Genomic DNA, 13,001 nt, shown 5'->3' on the forward strand with positions numbered 1-13,001 from the left:
ACATCTAGTCATCTCTTTCGCACTAATGTAAATCTAATTTAAACCCGAACTTCAACTAAAATTGTAAATATTTAGTAAAAAAAAATACAATTGCCAAATTGTTCAGTCAAATAAAAAGTATTTGATAGGTAATTTTGTTACATTGAAACAAATTTTAAAATTAAAACTAATTTTTTTATACGATTGAGCATGCTTCAAGTTACTGAACACTGGTTACGAATGCAACACTAATTAAATTGTTTTCAACACTGAATTGTCCATTTCACTTGAGATTGCAAAAGGAACGTATATAAATAAACAGGTATATTATTTACATATGTATATAAATATGCATTTTAAAAAAAGTAAAATTTATTATAAATACAAAATTTGATATTCAACTTACGCCATTAAAAGAGTGGATGTAAAGTGGAATTTATAAAAGTGACTTGCACTTTACTCTCAATAATATTATACGCGGCTTTCAGTTTTCTAGATTATTCTACTTTGTCGAGAAAGATTAAAAAGCAATACCCTATACACACATTTTAAATTAAGTCCTATAAATACAAAGTTGTTAAAAAGAAAACTCCACTTATTTCATGAAATATAATATATAAACAACTTTGGACATTGTGAACAATTTGGGGAATACCCGTAATAAAAGTGTATAGCGATAATCGATGTACAATATATTTTTGTGCTTTGACATCGTTTAAAATCACTATATCGCTTGATAATAAATTCACATGCCTATGGACTTATAGTCCACAAGTTTTGAAAAATAATAATTTCAGCTTTTATTTTGTTCCCTATCTTAATGCAGTATAACAGTGATAAACTATCTTAGTAGTATATGTATGTTTGGTATATTAATCGCCTTTTTCAAATATAAGTTACGGTCACCCTAATAAAAACTTATTGTCGTCGGCTCTTTTTGTAAATAATCATTATTCTCTGACTTTAACAATATATTTTGTTTTTGTATTTTGTAAAATATGTTTCCACATCATTTGTAATCTGTGTTCTAATCATCTCTAAAACAGTTTTCAACAAAATGGAGGCGTCAACTTCAAATTCACTTGCCAGTTCGTCAAAATCGGACTTCTTTTATGGCTGGGATTTACTATACAAGACTGTAGATGGAATAATAAACAAGAAGGCTGATGTTATGATAGTCCTTGCACATTTTTTACTTACTAAGCACTACAAATTTCGTTGCATTGGTATTGGAGACGATGTGAGTAGAAGTTACCTGCAGAACATAGTAAATAAATTCACTATAATCTTAATTGTCTTTAATAGAAAACGTTGAGCGAGGATGAGGAGGGAAGTGAACTGTTGCCAGATTATTGGAACAGCGATAACACCAAGTACTCATTGCGTTATGTGCACAATAATGTGCTTTACCTCCTGCTGGGACATATTACAGAAGATGCTTTGATTCTCAATCTCTTGGACATTAACACCAAAAATGTGTCCAACATTTGTCTCACCCCAGAATCGTTGGTTGCCGAAGTCAAAGGCAGCATCACTAAAATAATGCCCACAGCAAATGATATTGTTCAACGCTTTCGCAATGAACTGTGTGATCCGGTAAGAGCAGTCGTCTTATGTTCATTTAGGGATCAAGATTAAATAGAATTATTTTCGATTTGTAGATATTTACTGGCAACTCGCGTGAGGTAACTACACAGACCCAGGCAGCTCAGCCCCCGGCTCCAAACCCGGCATTAAACCCGGATCCCCTGCGTGTTGGTGAACCTAATCGCCCAGGGTAAGTTAGAAATAATTAGTGCGGCTGTTTGCTTTATTAAGAAATTGATGACATTGTAGATCTTTTATGCCGCACGGATTTGAGCCACGACCATTTGGATTCCCAGATATCGGTCGCGGTGATCTAGATCCTTTGGGTCGTGGTTCTGGCAACCTGTTTCCGTTTGGCCAAAATCCAGGCTTGGCTCGTTTCGATCCGTTTAGTCCTCTTCCACCCCGTGGACCGGGCAGCATGGGACCGAATCCAGATCACATGCGCCCACCTAATTGGAACCCAGATTACTACATGTAAACACAAAGCCAAATGTAGATCTTAAGGCTTATAAAATCGAGAGTTATACGGAAACTAATTTATAAATCCAAAAGATGAAAAATAGAGGATAAATGCATTATTATTTGATTGTAACTAAAATATAATTTTATTGTTGCTCATATGCGATACAGAATATTACGATAAGAACAGACAAAATCAGCCTAAAATCGTGGTTAAATGTAATACATACTCGTATGTGACATTTATAAACTCTCTACTCCATAGATTTGTGATTAGGCTGCTGCAGTTGGGCAGTTTTGGATAAACATATATTATTATGTAGTATATGTCGCAGACAACTGCGACAACTTTTACACAAGGCGATAAATTTACAAAAAACCCTATAGCTATACAATGTAATGGCGTGTTATTGCGCAAAAAATATCAATTTTTTTTTATATGTTGTATATGTTATATACTCGTCTAGTATAAAAAATAAAAGTGCGCTTGAAAGTAATTGCGTCATATAATCTCAAGAAATTGCTACGGAAGTCAACTGAAACTGAATATGCGCGCAGCTAATAATAGGTATAATTATTATATTACATATACATATGTATGTTTTGTGTGGTTCATTTATGCCTAGCCTAATATTATATTACCATAATATTTTGCTAAATTAATTAATTATTGAACTTCCCGTGTGGGTCAGTGAAGCTCGTAATGTTCTTGCTGTTCAGCTGGTTGACTTAAATTATTGTTTATTCCCATCATCTCGATGTATGATGTTTGGGGCATTATAATAATTTCTGTTTTTTTGTTTAGGTTATACATAGAAAATGATTTGTGCCTTGGCTGCTTGGGGTGGCGGTAGGCTCATGTAGTGCGTTGTGATTCAAGCGAAGCATTTTGTTTGCCCTCGTTTATCTGTCACCTCTCCTCTCTCAGTCCCATTCCCCGATAAACATGCGTGGTGTGGGTACATAGCCGCGGGTGGGCAGCGGTAAATGGCGTCCATAGATGTGATTGTAAGGAGATTCGACAAGCTCGGAATCTACAAGAAGCGTAGATAGAGTGATATTAGCATATTTGATGTACACATATAAGTACAGATCGTTGTTGTTTGGTGATTATATTTATGATAAACAATGGAATGGACAATGACCAGTTTGTGGGTAGGGTATATAGTATGTACAATGTTAACGGTTGAGGTTGGGTAAGGTAAGGTAAAAGGTATGGTAAGGTAAGGTAAGGTGGTTGTATGGTAAACTGTTGCCGTCCAGGGTCCAAGTTAAAGTAGAGTTAGTATCAAATCGTACAGTTTAGGTAATACCAAAGGTACAAAAGGTGCTACTAATAACCAAAAAGGCAAAATTCGCATTTTTTTTATATATACACAGCGCATATCCTAAATCCAATATCCGATATCTGTTGCCGGGGAATAACTCGTAACCATAGTATATGTATGTATGTAAAAACAACAAATATTAACATTAAATCTAAATCTCGTGTTGGCCAAATAACCTCATTTCGCAGAGCACATTTTCAGTTTCAATAGTCAAGTATTTGGATTTTCTTGAGGCTGAGACTGCGCGGCTTGCGCGGCTTTAGGTAGCCATAAATGGATTCCATGTCGCTGATGTCAAGGCGGCTGGCAGTGCGCCCAGTTCTTTGTGTCTGCGCCTGCAATTGAGGCAGTGCATTGTTTGTTGCTGCTACCGATGTTGCTGTTGTTGTTAAAGCATTGCCTGTTGCTGATGCTGCTGCCGCAGTTGATGTTGTTGCCGATGCTGCCGCCGCTGCTGTTGGTGTTGCTGCTACTGTGGATGTTGCTATTGCTAAACTCTTTGTTGCTGCTGTCGCAGTTGTTATAATTTTGTTTTTACTATTGAAATTATTTTTGTTCTTCAAGACGTCATCATTGTTTCTCTTGGCATTGCCATTATTGTGGTTGTTGCTGTTGTTCTTGCTGTTCTGGCTGCTGCTGCTGTTGTTCGTTAGCTGTCGTTTATTGTTGTAGTTGCCGTTGCTGTTAGTCGTATTGTCATAGAGTTTTTTGTCAGTTTTTTGCAAAAGTGTCGCCGCCTGCTGTCGCTTGCCCCGCCAACTTGGCACTGGCAGCTGCGGCTTATTGTTGTTATTATTGTTATTATTATAGTACTGCGATCGCTTCGTATTTGCCTGCAACTTGCCGCCGTTGTAGCTAATGTCTGAGCTCACAGAGTTCGGCACACGCTCATATATGTTGACCGGTGCAGCGGGCGCTTTGGCCACAATGCGCCGGCGTCCGCCGTACATATACAGCGAGCCCTCCTCGTTGGGCTGCTCAAAGAAACTCTCTGTGGACTGGGACTTGTTGCGTGCCGTCAGCAGCGTCGGTGCTGTCAACTGTCGCAGCTGAGCACGATCCACATACACGTCCGTCTCCTCGTTGCTGTGCGCAGCACGCGGACGCAGCAAACGGTGCAGCTGGCGCATATAGTTTCCGTTGTTGTTGTTGTTGTCGTCAATGTCAAAGTCCATGTCGAAGTCATCGTACTCGTAGCTGTCGTAACGCTCGTCCGTGTGCAGTATGGGTTCGTCCTCCTGCACCTGTTCGAGCACTGAAATGTCACTCTCACTACACCACTTGGCCACACCGGCATGCTTGTCCAGCAGCCCGCCACTGAGACGCTGATGCCGTCGCAGCTGCTGCTGGCTGAGACTGCGCTGCGGCCGTGGCGCGGGCACTTCGCCGCAAAGCGGTGCCAGAGCATAACAACTGACACAGTTGCAGGCAGTCTCAGTCGTCAGCGGTGTGCGACGTGTGGACAAACGACGTGCACCTTGTCGCACAGCCACCTCTTCCAGGTCATCGTAGTATTGGGTTGGCGGCGGAAAGTAGCCGCCAGCGGCAGCTGCTGCACCTTTGTGACTTGGGTGGTGCAGCCGATGGCAACGGTGGTTGTGCTGATGCTGATGCTGGTGTCGATGATGGGCATGCCCATGTGCTGTGCTGTGTGGGTGCAAGTGAGAGTGCAAGTGCTGCTGCTGCAGTTGCTTCTGCTGGTTGCTACGTGCTTTGTTGTTGTTCTGGTTGTTGTGGTTGTGATGGTGCTTAGCTGTGCTTTGTGTCTTTGTTGCTGTTGTAGCTGTAAGGTCCGTTGGCAGTGATTGTGGTTGTTGCTGTTGTTGCATTTGCATTTGCAATTGCAGAGCGTGCGTTTTGTGTTGTTGTTGTTGCAGTTGATGTGATTGTTGTTGTTGTTGTTGTGGTGGTTGTGGTTGATAGCCGCCCTGTTTATAAATACCTATGCCACTCTCATAACTGCGCGTCTGCCAGATCTGATGCTGATGATGGCCCGGCTGCTGATGGTGTACAGCATGCGCGGCAGCCGCTGCCGCTGCCATCAGTTGTTGCTGCTGTTGCTGCTGAATGTGATGCGGATGCATGCCAGCCATATGGTTGTGTATCATCGAAGTCTTCTTTTGTGTGAGCGTGCTCATGCCGTCGCTGTTGCCATTGCCATTGCCATTCATGATGATGTTGTTACCGTTGCCGTCCCTCTGATCCTTTGATCCTGACTTTGATGACTTGACAAAGTTCGGCACACGTGCACGCAATCCACAGTAGTAAGGATCATCTGCAAAAGGCCAATCAATGTATTTAGCATGCTTCTAAAGTTGTTTCACACTGTCTTACCATATTTCTTGTTATCCTTGCCCTTATCGGATTTGCCACGAGAGAGCTTGATTCTGGTCTCCAAATCAATATCATCATAGTCCGGCTACAGAGTGAATAAATACATGTATTAATGTGTACACGAAATAATTGATTGTAACATTGCATATTAAATAATCAATAATCTGGGGAGAATGTTGCGTATACGTGATTTAATTACATTTATTATGTAATTGAGATTGATGGCCCATGTATTTGACTTAATAGTAAAACATCAGCAACAAGCATTTATTTTAAATATTTATTTTCAAAATGCCGCGAGCTCATCAAAATCAAAAGACTTAGGCAACGAACGCGCAGTCTTCAGCTTCAGCTTTAGCGTCAGCTTCGGCTTCGGCTTCACTTTGCGCAAGGTGCGCCAGCAATGGCTGCACACGTCGCCATATCTACATACACATATCTCATGTATAAGTGTCTTTGTGTGCGCGGCTTACAGTTAGCCATAACAGTGCAGAGCCAGAAAGAGAGAGAGAGAGAGAGACATACATACATATATATACTTTTGAGTATATGTATGTATGTATGCGTTATGCATAGGCAGAGCCCAAAGCATTAGCCCCCAAGTCGCAGCTCGGTCGTTGGGCCCATTGGCAAACCATTGGCAACATTCCGTGCATATTAATTACACGCGATTCGTTTGCAGTTATTTGTTGGCCTGTCGCTGCCGCTGCTGCTGCTGAAATTCGAATATTATTGAATGCAAGCCAAATGCTTGTTGAAGCACAACGACAACGGCAACGGCAACGGCACAACGACATCGACAACGGCAACAATGTCCAAAGCGAAATCGTCGCCGCAACAAGTGGCCTGGTATTTTTAGCCACTGGCCTGGCTGCCAGAACTGAATACCGAGAGACGTCGGCGGACGGGATGACGACCAGAGAGGAGGGCACAAGAGTCATAAAGCATTTTGCAAGTGCCCGCGTTGCGCACGTAGCCAAGCATAGCCAGCCACCCGTTATATATTTTCATTGCTGTTGCTGGACTAGTTGCCACACTTCTCGGTTGTAAGTATTATATGTGTTTTAGTGCTCCCAAAATGTTGTTTTTCTCTTCGTAATTTTGTATTTTTATTACGCGCACCCATAGTGTACTCCACTTTGACTTCAACAACTGTTCCAACACTTGGTAGCAAAACACACTTGGGCAACACGGGTTGCAGGTTGCAGGTCTACAGGTTGCCGCTAATTGACTCACCTTTGGAATTAGATCGTGCGCATAGACATTATCCCTGGGCGGCAATTTGGGTGGCTTCTCGCTGCGCTTGTGCGCCAATTGTTGCGTCTGCAGCAGCAATTGTTCTCGTGTGGCAGCCACATGACCGTTGTTGCCATTATTCAAATGCTTGCCAAGCTGCTGCTGCTGTTGCTGGTGTTGTTGTTGCAGCTGCTGTTGCTGCTGGTGGCCGCTGCCAAAGCCAGAGCTGCCCGAGCTACCATTGCTGCCATTGCCGGCCACGCTGTAGGGATCCTCATCGGGTATAGGTATGCGCGGGCGATTCTTGATGTCCACAATGGGACGTTGCACTGCGAAAAAAGATTAAACAAATATTTGAGTACTCGCTGCAATAAATTAAAAGCGAACTCAACCGCAGCACGCACATTCAAACAATAGGAACTAGAACATCAACGGACGGAACTAGAGATGAGCTTAAGCCAAATCGATAAACAGATCAGCAGTTAATTTTTGTATTCCAAATCAATAAAGAGAACCTGCTGCTACTTATAATACGATATATTTTAAAATGGAAATCGAAAACCAATAACTGCATCTAGTATTTTCGATAATCGATATATTAACTAAGCAGTTTTGTTTTTGCGAGTAATTAGCTTAATTACAATTAGATTAAAATTTGCTTATTTGCATCTTGGCTAGCCGCAATTTGATTCTCGCCCATCTCTAGAACTTCACATAATGGCAAAAACATAAAATAACTTTGCATTGAGACAGCACACTTGTAACTCACCTGGCGGCAGTTTGCTCTTTAGCATATCCATGGCTACCACATTCACAATGAGCACCCAAATGGGGCACTCCAAAATGTCATTCTCCGATTTGACAAAGGCCACTGCCGATAGGCATTGCGTCTCCAAGCGTCGACGATCTGGATAGGCACGGCGCAGTTCACGATTTACGTTCGACTGAAACTTCTTCATATCGAAGAGCTGAGAGCAGAGCAGAGCAGAAGAGGGGGAGAAATAAGTTGGTTAGAAATCAGGCGACAGCGAATTAGTAAACAATACAAACAATTTGCATATTGTAATAAGTACTCGTATTTGTTCACATTTGAATGCTATGTGTAGTAGTAGTAGATTCACTACAGCAATGCTTTTTACCTTGACTATTTTTTCGCTTTCGAGCGCCTGATTTGGCAGCTTCAAGATCTCGGCACCAATGGATGTCTCCTCGTTGGGATTGCTGGCGGTGCTCTTAACAAATACATTGCTCTTGGCATAGCGACGTACGAGTATATTGCCAGCATCATCCATTTTGATTTTGACGCCCTTAAATACAAAAATAACACGCAAAATTAATTCGAGTACTTAACAAATAGCTGTACTTTTATTTATTGTTGTTATTCCAATCACACATTAACAGGTGACGAGGCTAATGGCTGTTTGTTGTACTTGGCTGCCATCAATTCTGTTTATTGTTATCAATATGTAAACAAATTTAGGCAGGCCCACTTTTCGAATCGTTATGTGTGTACGACACACTTTAATGAGCTATAAACTTTATTTCACGCTTACCTGACCGATGACGCGTTTCAGTTCGTCGGTCTTCTGATCTCGCATGGGATTGTCAAAGCCGCACAGTCCAATGCTACAAGAAGAAGAAGAAGGTAAAACCATTATAATCGCATAATTATTATGATTGCGAACAGCACTTTATTAATTGCAAATCAATCAGCTGCCGCGTTGAACAGAAATAACAAATAATAAATAAGACTCGTTTGTTGTCACAGTCAACTCCATTCACTTTCAATGGAGTGGGGCGACTCGAACTTCCAATAAATTCGAGCGTTTCTATGAGTCATCAGGCTGGATCAGCATTTTGTTACAATAAACGTTTGACAAAACATTTGGCCAAACAGGCGGTGCATAAAGCAACACCACCCCAGACAGTTGTTGGCGCAGCCGCAGCAAAAAGTGTGGCAACAATAGCAACAACAACAAGAGCAACCGAAATGTGCATTCGCCTGCCACAAATTCGCATTGACAGTGATTTATGTGGTTGGTGCAAAGTGTGGCAGCTGCAGCCAAAAAATATATAATAAACATTTCATATTTTTCCATCGACTTGCTTAATTGCCGAACAAGACTTTGGGGTCTGACTCACTTTTTGTTTCTTTTTTTGGCCATGCTACAAGCATTTGCCAGATTTGTTTCCCAAAGCAATACAAGAACTGTCAAGTCAAGTTGTTTTGTTTTTTCAACTCTCTATACATAGGAAACAAAAATTTTGCTGTAGATGCCAAGGAAGAGTTGTGGCTTGGCTCAGCTCAGTTGGGTTGAGATTTTTGTGCTTAAGGTCGCCTAAAATGTCGGGCTAAAATGCTAACAAGAAGCTGCAGAGGAAGCCGCAAACGGCAAACCGCCAGCAGCAGCAGCAGCAGCAAACAATGAAACGAAGCTAATTGTAATTGTCGTTCGTAAAAAGGCCACCGCATGACTGAGGTTGCCACAAACGTTGTTTGCTGCTGCTCGTCGACGGTTGTTTTTGTTGTTGTTGTTGTTGTTATCTGCACTGCTCCTGTCTCTGCTGCCAAGCTCACTTGACGCCGCTCTGTCACTATTATGTTTTATGTTAATTTGTATAATGAAGCGCTGCCACTGCCAGTGCCTGCCACACAGCCAAAGCAAAAGCAGAAGCCACCAGTAGAACGAACGGCAACAATTGCCGTTGGCATTTGGCCATGTGCCTTAGTTCTGCGTCTAACATCGCTGCTGCTTGGCGTTGATTTATTGGCTAAACGCTTGTAAAAACCGTTGAAATGTGTGTCAAAGTTTTCCATGAAATGAAATCGACATGGACTGCTGCTACTGGCTGTTTTCTGCCGAGCTGCTCTCGTACTCAGTATGTGGCTTTCAAGGTTGCCCTCTACATGAAGCGGATTTGCAGTTCTTTTGTTTCTAAATGCTTCGCTTAATGCAGGCTATCAAAATGCGTTATTAAAATTGAACGTTACAACAACAACAACAGCAGCAAAAAAAAAAAAGATGAACCGGTATTATCGCTCTTGCAGTCCCCAATCAAGCAGCCAGTTAGCCAACGAAGCCAGGCAATCCCACTGCCAATCACATATTCAGTTACCAATTCATGGCCTGGCACAAAGTTGCATTCACTTCGATGTGGCTAGCATACGTTGTATGTTGCTTTACTTATATACATATCGGTTGCAAGGTCGTCCAGTAAAACAAAAAAAAAAATAAATGCATAAAACAACATAAAAAAAAACCAAAAACAAAACTGGACCTGACACGCCTAAATGAGCTAAAAATGCGAAAGGCAAAAAGGCACTGCACCGTCTGAGTTGCAGTTTTGCGGCTGCGGCTTTGGCTGACGATGTCGATGCCAATGAAAGCGAGAGTCCAACTTGTAGCGGGTTTTTAAGCGTCATTTGGAGTTCAAGTTAAACGTGTGCAGTGGGTCAAACCTTGCAATGGGGGGGAACTGATGTTGCTCGCTTGCTCACTTGCTGCTTCTTCAAGGAAGCGGCAGCAAAAATGCAGTTAACGGCGACTGGTTTGCGAGAAGTCCAAAACTGGCACCAGCAACGCTTTGACCCGCGGCTAGTTTCAGAAAAAACAAAAAAACAACAACGCAAAACTGACGAAAACAACAGAAACAACCGGTTGAGCTAAAAATAATGTAAAACATATTCAGAGACAAAGTCCGGCGCGTAAATCAACCGAAGTAAAAGTCTCATAACGAAAGACTTAGGCAACGAACTTGCGGTCAGAGGTAGCTATGTTTATAAACGTATAAATTTAAGTTCAGCTCGTTAAGCATGCACTCAGCGGTCTTAGAAGTCTAGTTAACATTATTCTATGCTCCAATTAGATAAATTAATTGCAGACAACTTCTGGTCGCACCTAAAAACTCTGCCAAGGCCAAACTCTGTCTTTGTTCTTGGCTTGCAAAAAACAAAAAAACAAAAATAACTGGTGGCACGCTAAACAGCAGCCAGGCAGCAAATGGCTTGTTTCGCAATCAGTCTGCCAGTCCCCCCAGTTCCCAATCGAAAACTGTCTTTTGTGTGCTGTAAATTAAAGCATGGCCTTGGCTAGCCGCGGGTCGCGCCTTTTTTTGTGCCTCACTTTTTATCCGCACGAAATGAAATGTTGCAATCAAATGGTTTGTCAGTGCTCTGTTTATATCACGCTGCGCCTGCGATATCGCCGCCGGCTATTATGATTTGATTTCAACTGTTGCCAGCGACATGCAAATTTGATTGGCAACGCCCACGCAATAGCAACACCAACAGCAACAACAACAACAACAACTCAGGATAGTGGCACAAACTGTCATAAGCAACAAAATTTATATTGGCGCCATTTCAATTGTTGCCCAAGATAATGGCAGACATGTAAGTGGTCTGGCCATGAGTGTTTAGGGTTTGCCATTAATTAAATGCGCTTGTTGTGCTGCAGTTGCTGGCGTTGCTGTTGCTGTTGCAGTTGTGAGTGTTGCTGCCGTGTGGTCCTTTGCATCTGCTGCGTGTCACTTAACGCGACGCCAACACACAACAGTCTAATTAATTAATTTACATGCAACATCTATAGCTATAGCTTCAAGCTAGATAAATTGCCAAACCGCAGCATGCAACCGCGCTGCACTTTTCAATTAACACACACCGAACTTGAGTTACCCTTAATTTAATGCGCATAAGACAGCAAAATAAATGTGCATAAAAAAAAAACAATTTAAGAGCTGAGCATAAAATAAACACGTTCGCTGAAACGAGTTTGCAAACGTGCAACTGAAAAGTGAGTGGAGCACTAAAAGTATTTAAATTATTATGGTAATTGGTCTGCATAAGAAGTTGGCAAACATTAAGTGAAATTCTAACCAAAGCTAACGTGTCAAACTGGTTGCAAAACGCAATTAAATTGAACTTTCTCTAAAGTTTGTATTAATATTTCTGAACAACTGCAATGAAGTATGAAATTTATAAAAGTGAAATAACATTTGGAAATGTTTAAATCAATTAAATATTTTATGTATTTCAATGCGCAGAGGAATAATCAGTGCAAAGAAGAATATTTCTAACCGAAACTAACGTGTCAAACTGGTTGCACAAATGCAATTAAATTCAACTTTCTCTAAATTTGTATTTATATTTTTGAAATTTAATCAACTGCAAAGAAATATGAAATCTTAATAAGTTAATTACTATATTCAATATGCTGTCAAAAAACTTTACAAACATTGAAATTACTTTCTATAAATTTGTATTTGCATTTAACATTTGAAATCAAGTATAGTGAAATATCTTAAATGATTTCAATGCATTGTCAAAGCCAACAAGAAGTTCGCAATACTCTGACTGTTGTTATTGCGCTGTCGATTCATTTGCATTTTGCCAGATTTCCAGCTAAAAACGTTGCGTGTGGAATAAAATGTTCTATGCATATGATAGCCGCATCCCATAGCAAAGTCGCAGTCAAATGCAGCAATGGCTATTTTTAATTTGAAGATGGCAAAGGGAAATATAAGTTAACGAGGACTGACGGAAGCCGTGGCAGTAGTAGCTTCAGCAGCAATTGTGGCTAATTACAAAAACAAGCAGAATTGTTACACCTAAGAAGTAAGAAGGGGTGGAGGGGTAGGCAGGGAACGACAACAAGAGGCCACACACGCGAGGCAATTGCCGTTTGTTTGATGTCAGCGGCATGCCAATTGATTAACTTGACACTCTCAACTCGCAAAATCAGTTTTGTCCGCGGCCGCGGGACAAAATGCATATTTAACCTCGCAATTGACATAAACAGGTAGCCACATTGACAACCAAACAACGTTTCGTTGTTAGCCGAAAGCAGGAAGAGAGGAGCTGAAGTTAGACCAGGAGTTGAAAACGTAGTCGAACTGCAATTTGCATTGGTAATCTGCGATGACCTCGTCACGAATGAATCGAATGACTTTCGTTATTATTTTCAATTTCATTTGATTCGCTTTTTTCTTGAATTTTTTTTTTGTTTATCGCCTATAATAATATCGAACATAAGCAGCATCCATTGAAGCTAGTTGTTCAGTTTTTTCTCCGTTGAC

General features: G+C 41.2%; 2 protein-coding genes across 4 annotated transcripts in view; one reads left to right on the plus strand and one right to left on the minus strand.

Annotated features, from left to right (window-relative positions):
* Window positions 1-2,435, plus strand: part of LOC133844128 (proteasome inhibitor PI31 subunit) — a 90,934-nt gene extending 88,499 nt beyond the window's left edge. Inside the window, exons 2-5 of one of the 2 annotated variants that reach the window (XM_062277980.1) lie at window positions 1,026-1,219; window positions 1,285-1,575; window positions 1,641-1,756; window positions 1,816-2,435. In XM_062277980.1, the coding sequence (XP_062133964.1) occupies window positions 1,037-1,219; window positions 1,285-1,575; window positions 1,641-1,756; window positions 1,816-2,047 (822 nt within the window). In that variant the 5' untranslated portion in view covers window positions 1,026-1,036 and the 3' untranslated portion in view covers window positions 2,048-2,435. Of the gene's footprint in view, window positions 1-932; window positions 1,220-1,284; window positions 1,576-1,640; window positions 1,757-1,815 lie in introns of those variants that run through there. The other variant, XM_062277979.1, reaches the window with a different exon arrangement.
* A 317-nt stretch (window positions 2,436-2,752) lies between these two features.
* LOC133844118 (uncharacterized) overlaps window positions 2,753-13,001 on the minus strand; it is a 29,760-nt gene continuing 19,511 nt past the window's right edge. For both annotated transcript variants that reach the window (XM_062277967.1, XM_062277966.1), the window contains 7 exons: window positions 8,480-8,552; window positions 8,066-8,233; window positions 7,696-7,894; window positions 6,927-7,255; window positions 5,691-5,775; window positions 5,299-5,631; window positions 2,753-3,062 (listed from right to left, as the gene is read on the minus strand). In XM_062277967.1, the coding sequence (XP_062133951.1) occupies window positions 2,953-3,062; window positions 5,299-5,631; window positions 5,691-5,775; window positions 6,927-7,255; window positions 7,696-7,894; window positions 8,066-8,233; window positions 8,480-8,552 (1,297 nt within the window). In that variant the 3' untranslated portion in view covers window positions 2,753-2,952. The remainder of the gene's footprint in view (window positions 3,063-5,298; window positions 5,632-5,690; window positions 5,776-6,926; window positions 7,256-7,695; window positions 7,895-8,065; window positions 8,234-8,479; window positions 8,553-13,001) is intronic.

The sequence above is a fragment of the Drosophila sulfurigaster genome, chromosome 3, assembly GCF_023558435.1.
Source record: "Drosophila sulfurigaster albostrigata strain 15112-1811.04 chromosome 3, ASM2355843v2, whole genome shotgun sequence".
Lineage (NCBI taxonomy): Eukaryota > Metazoa > Arthropoda > Insecta > Diptera > Drosophilidae > Drosophila > Drosophila sulfurigaster.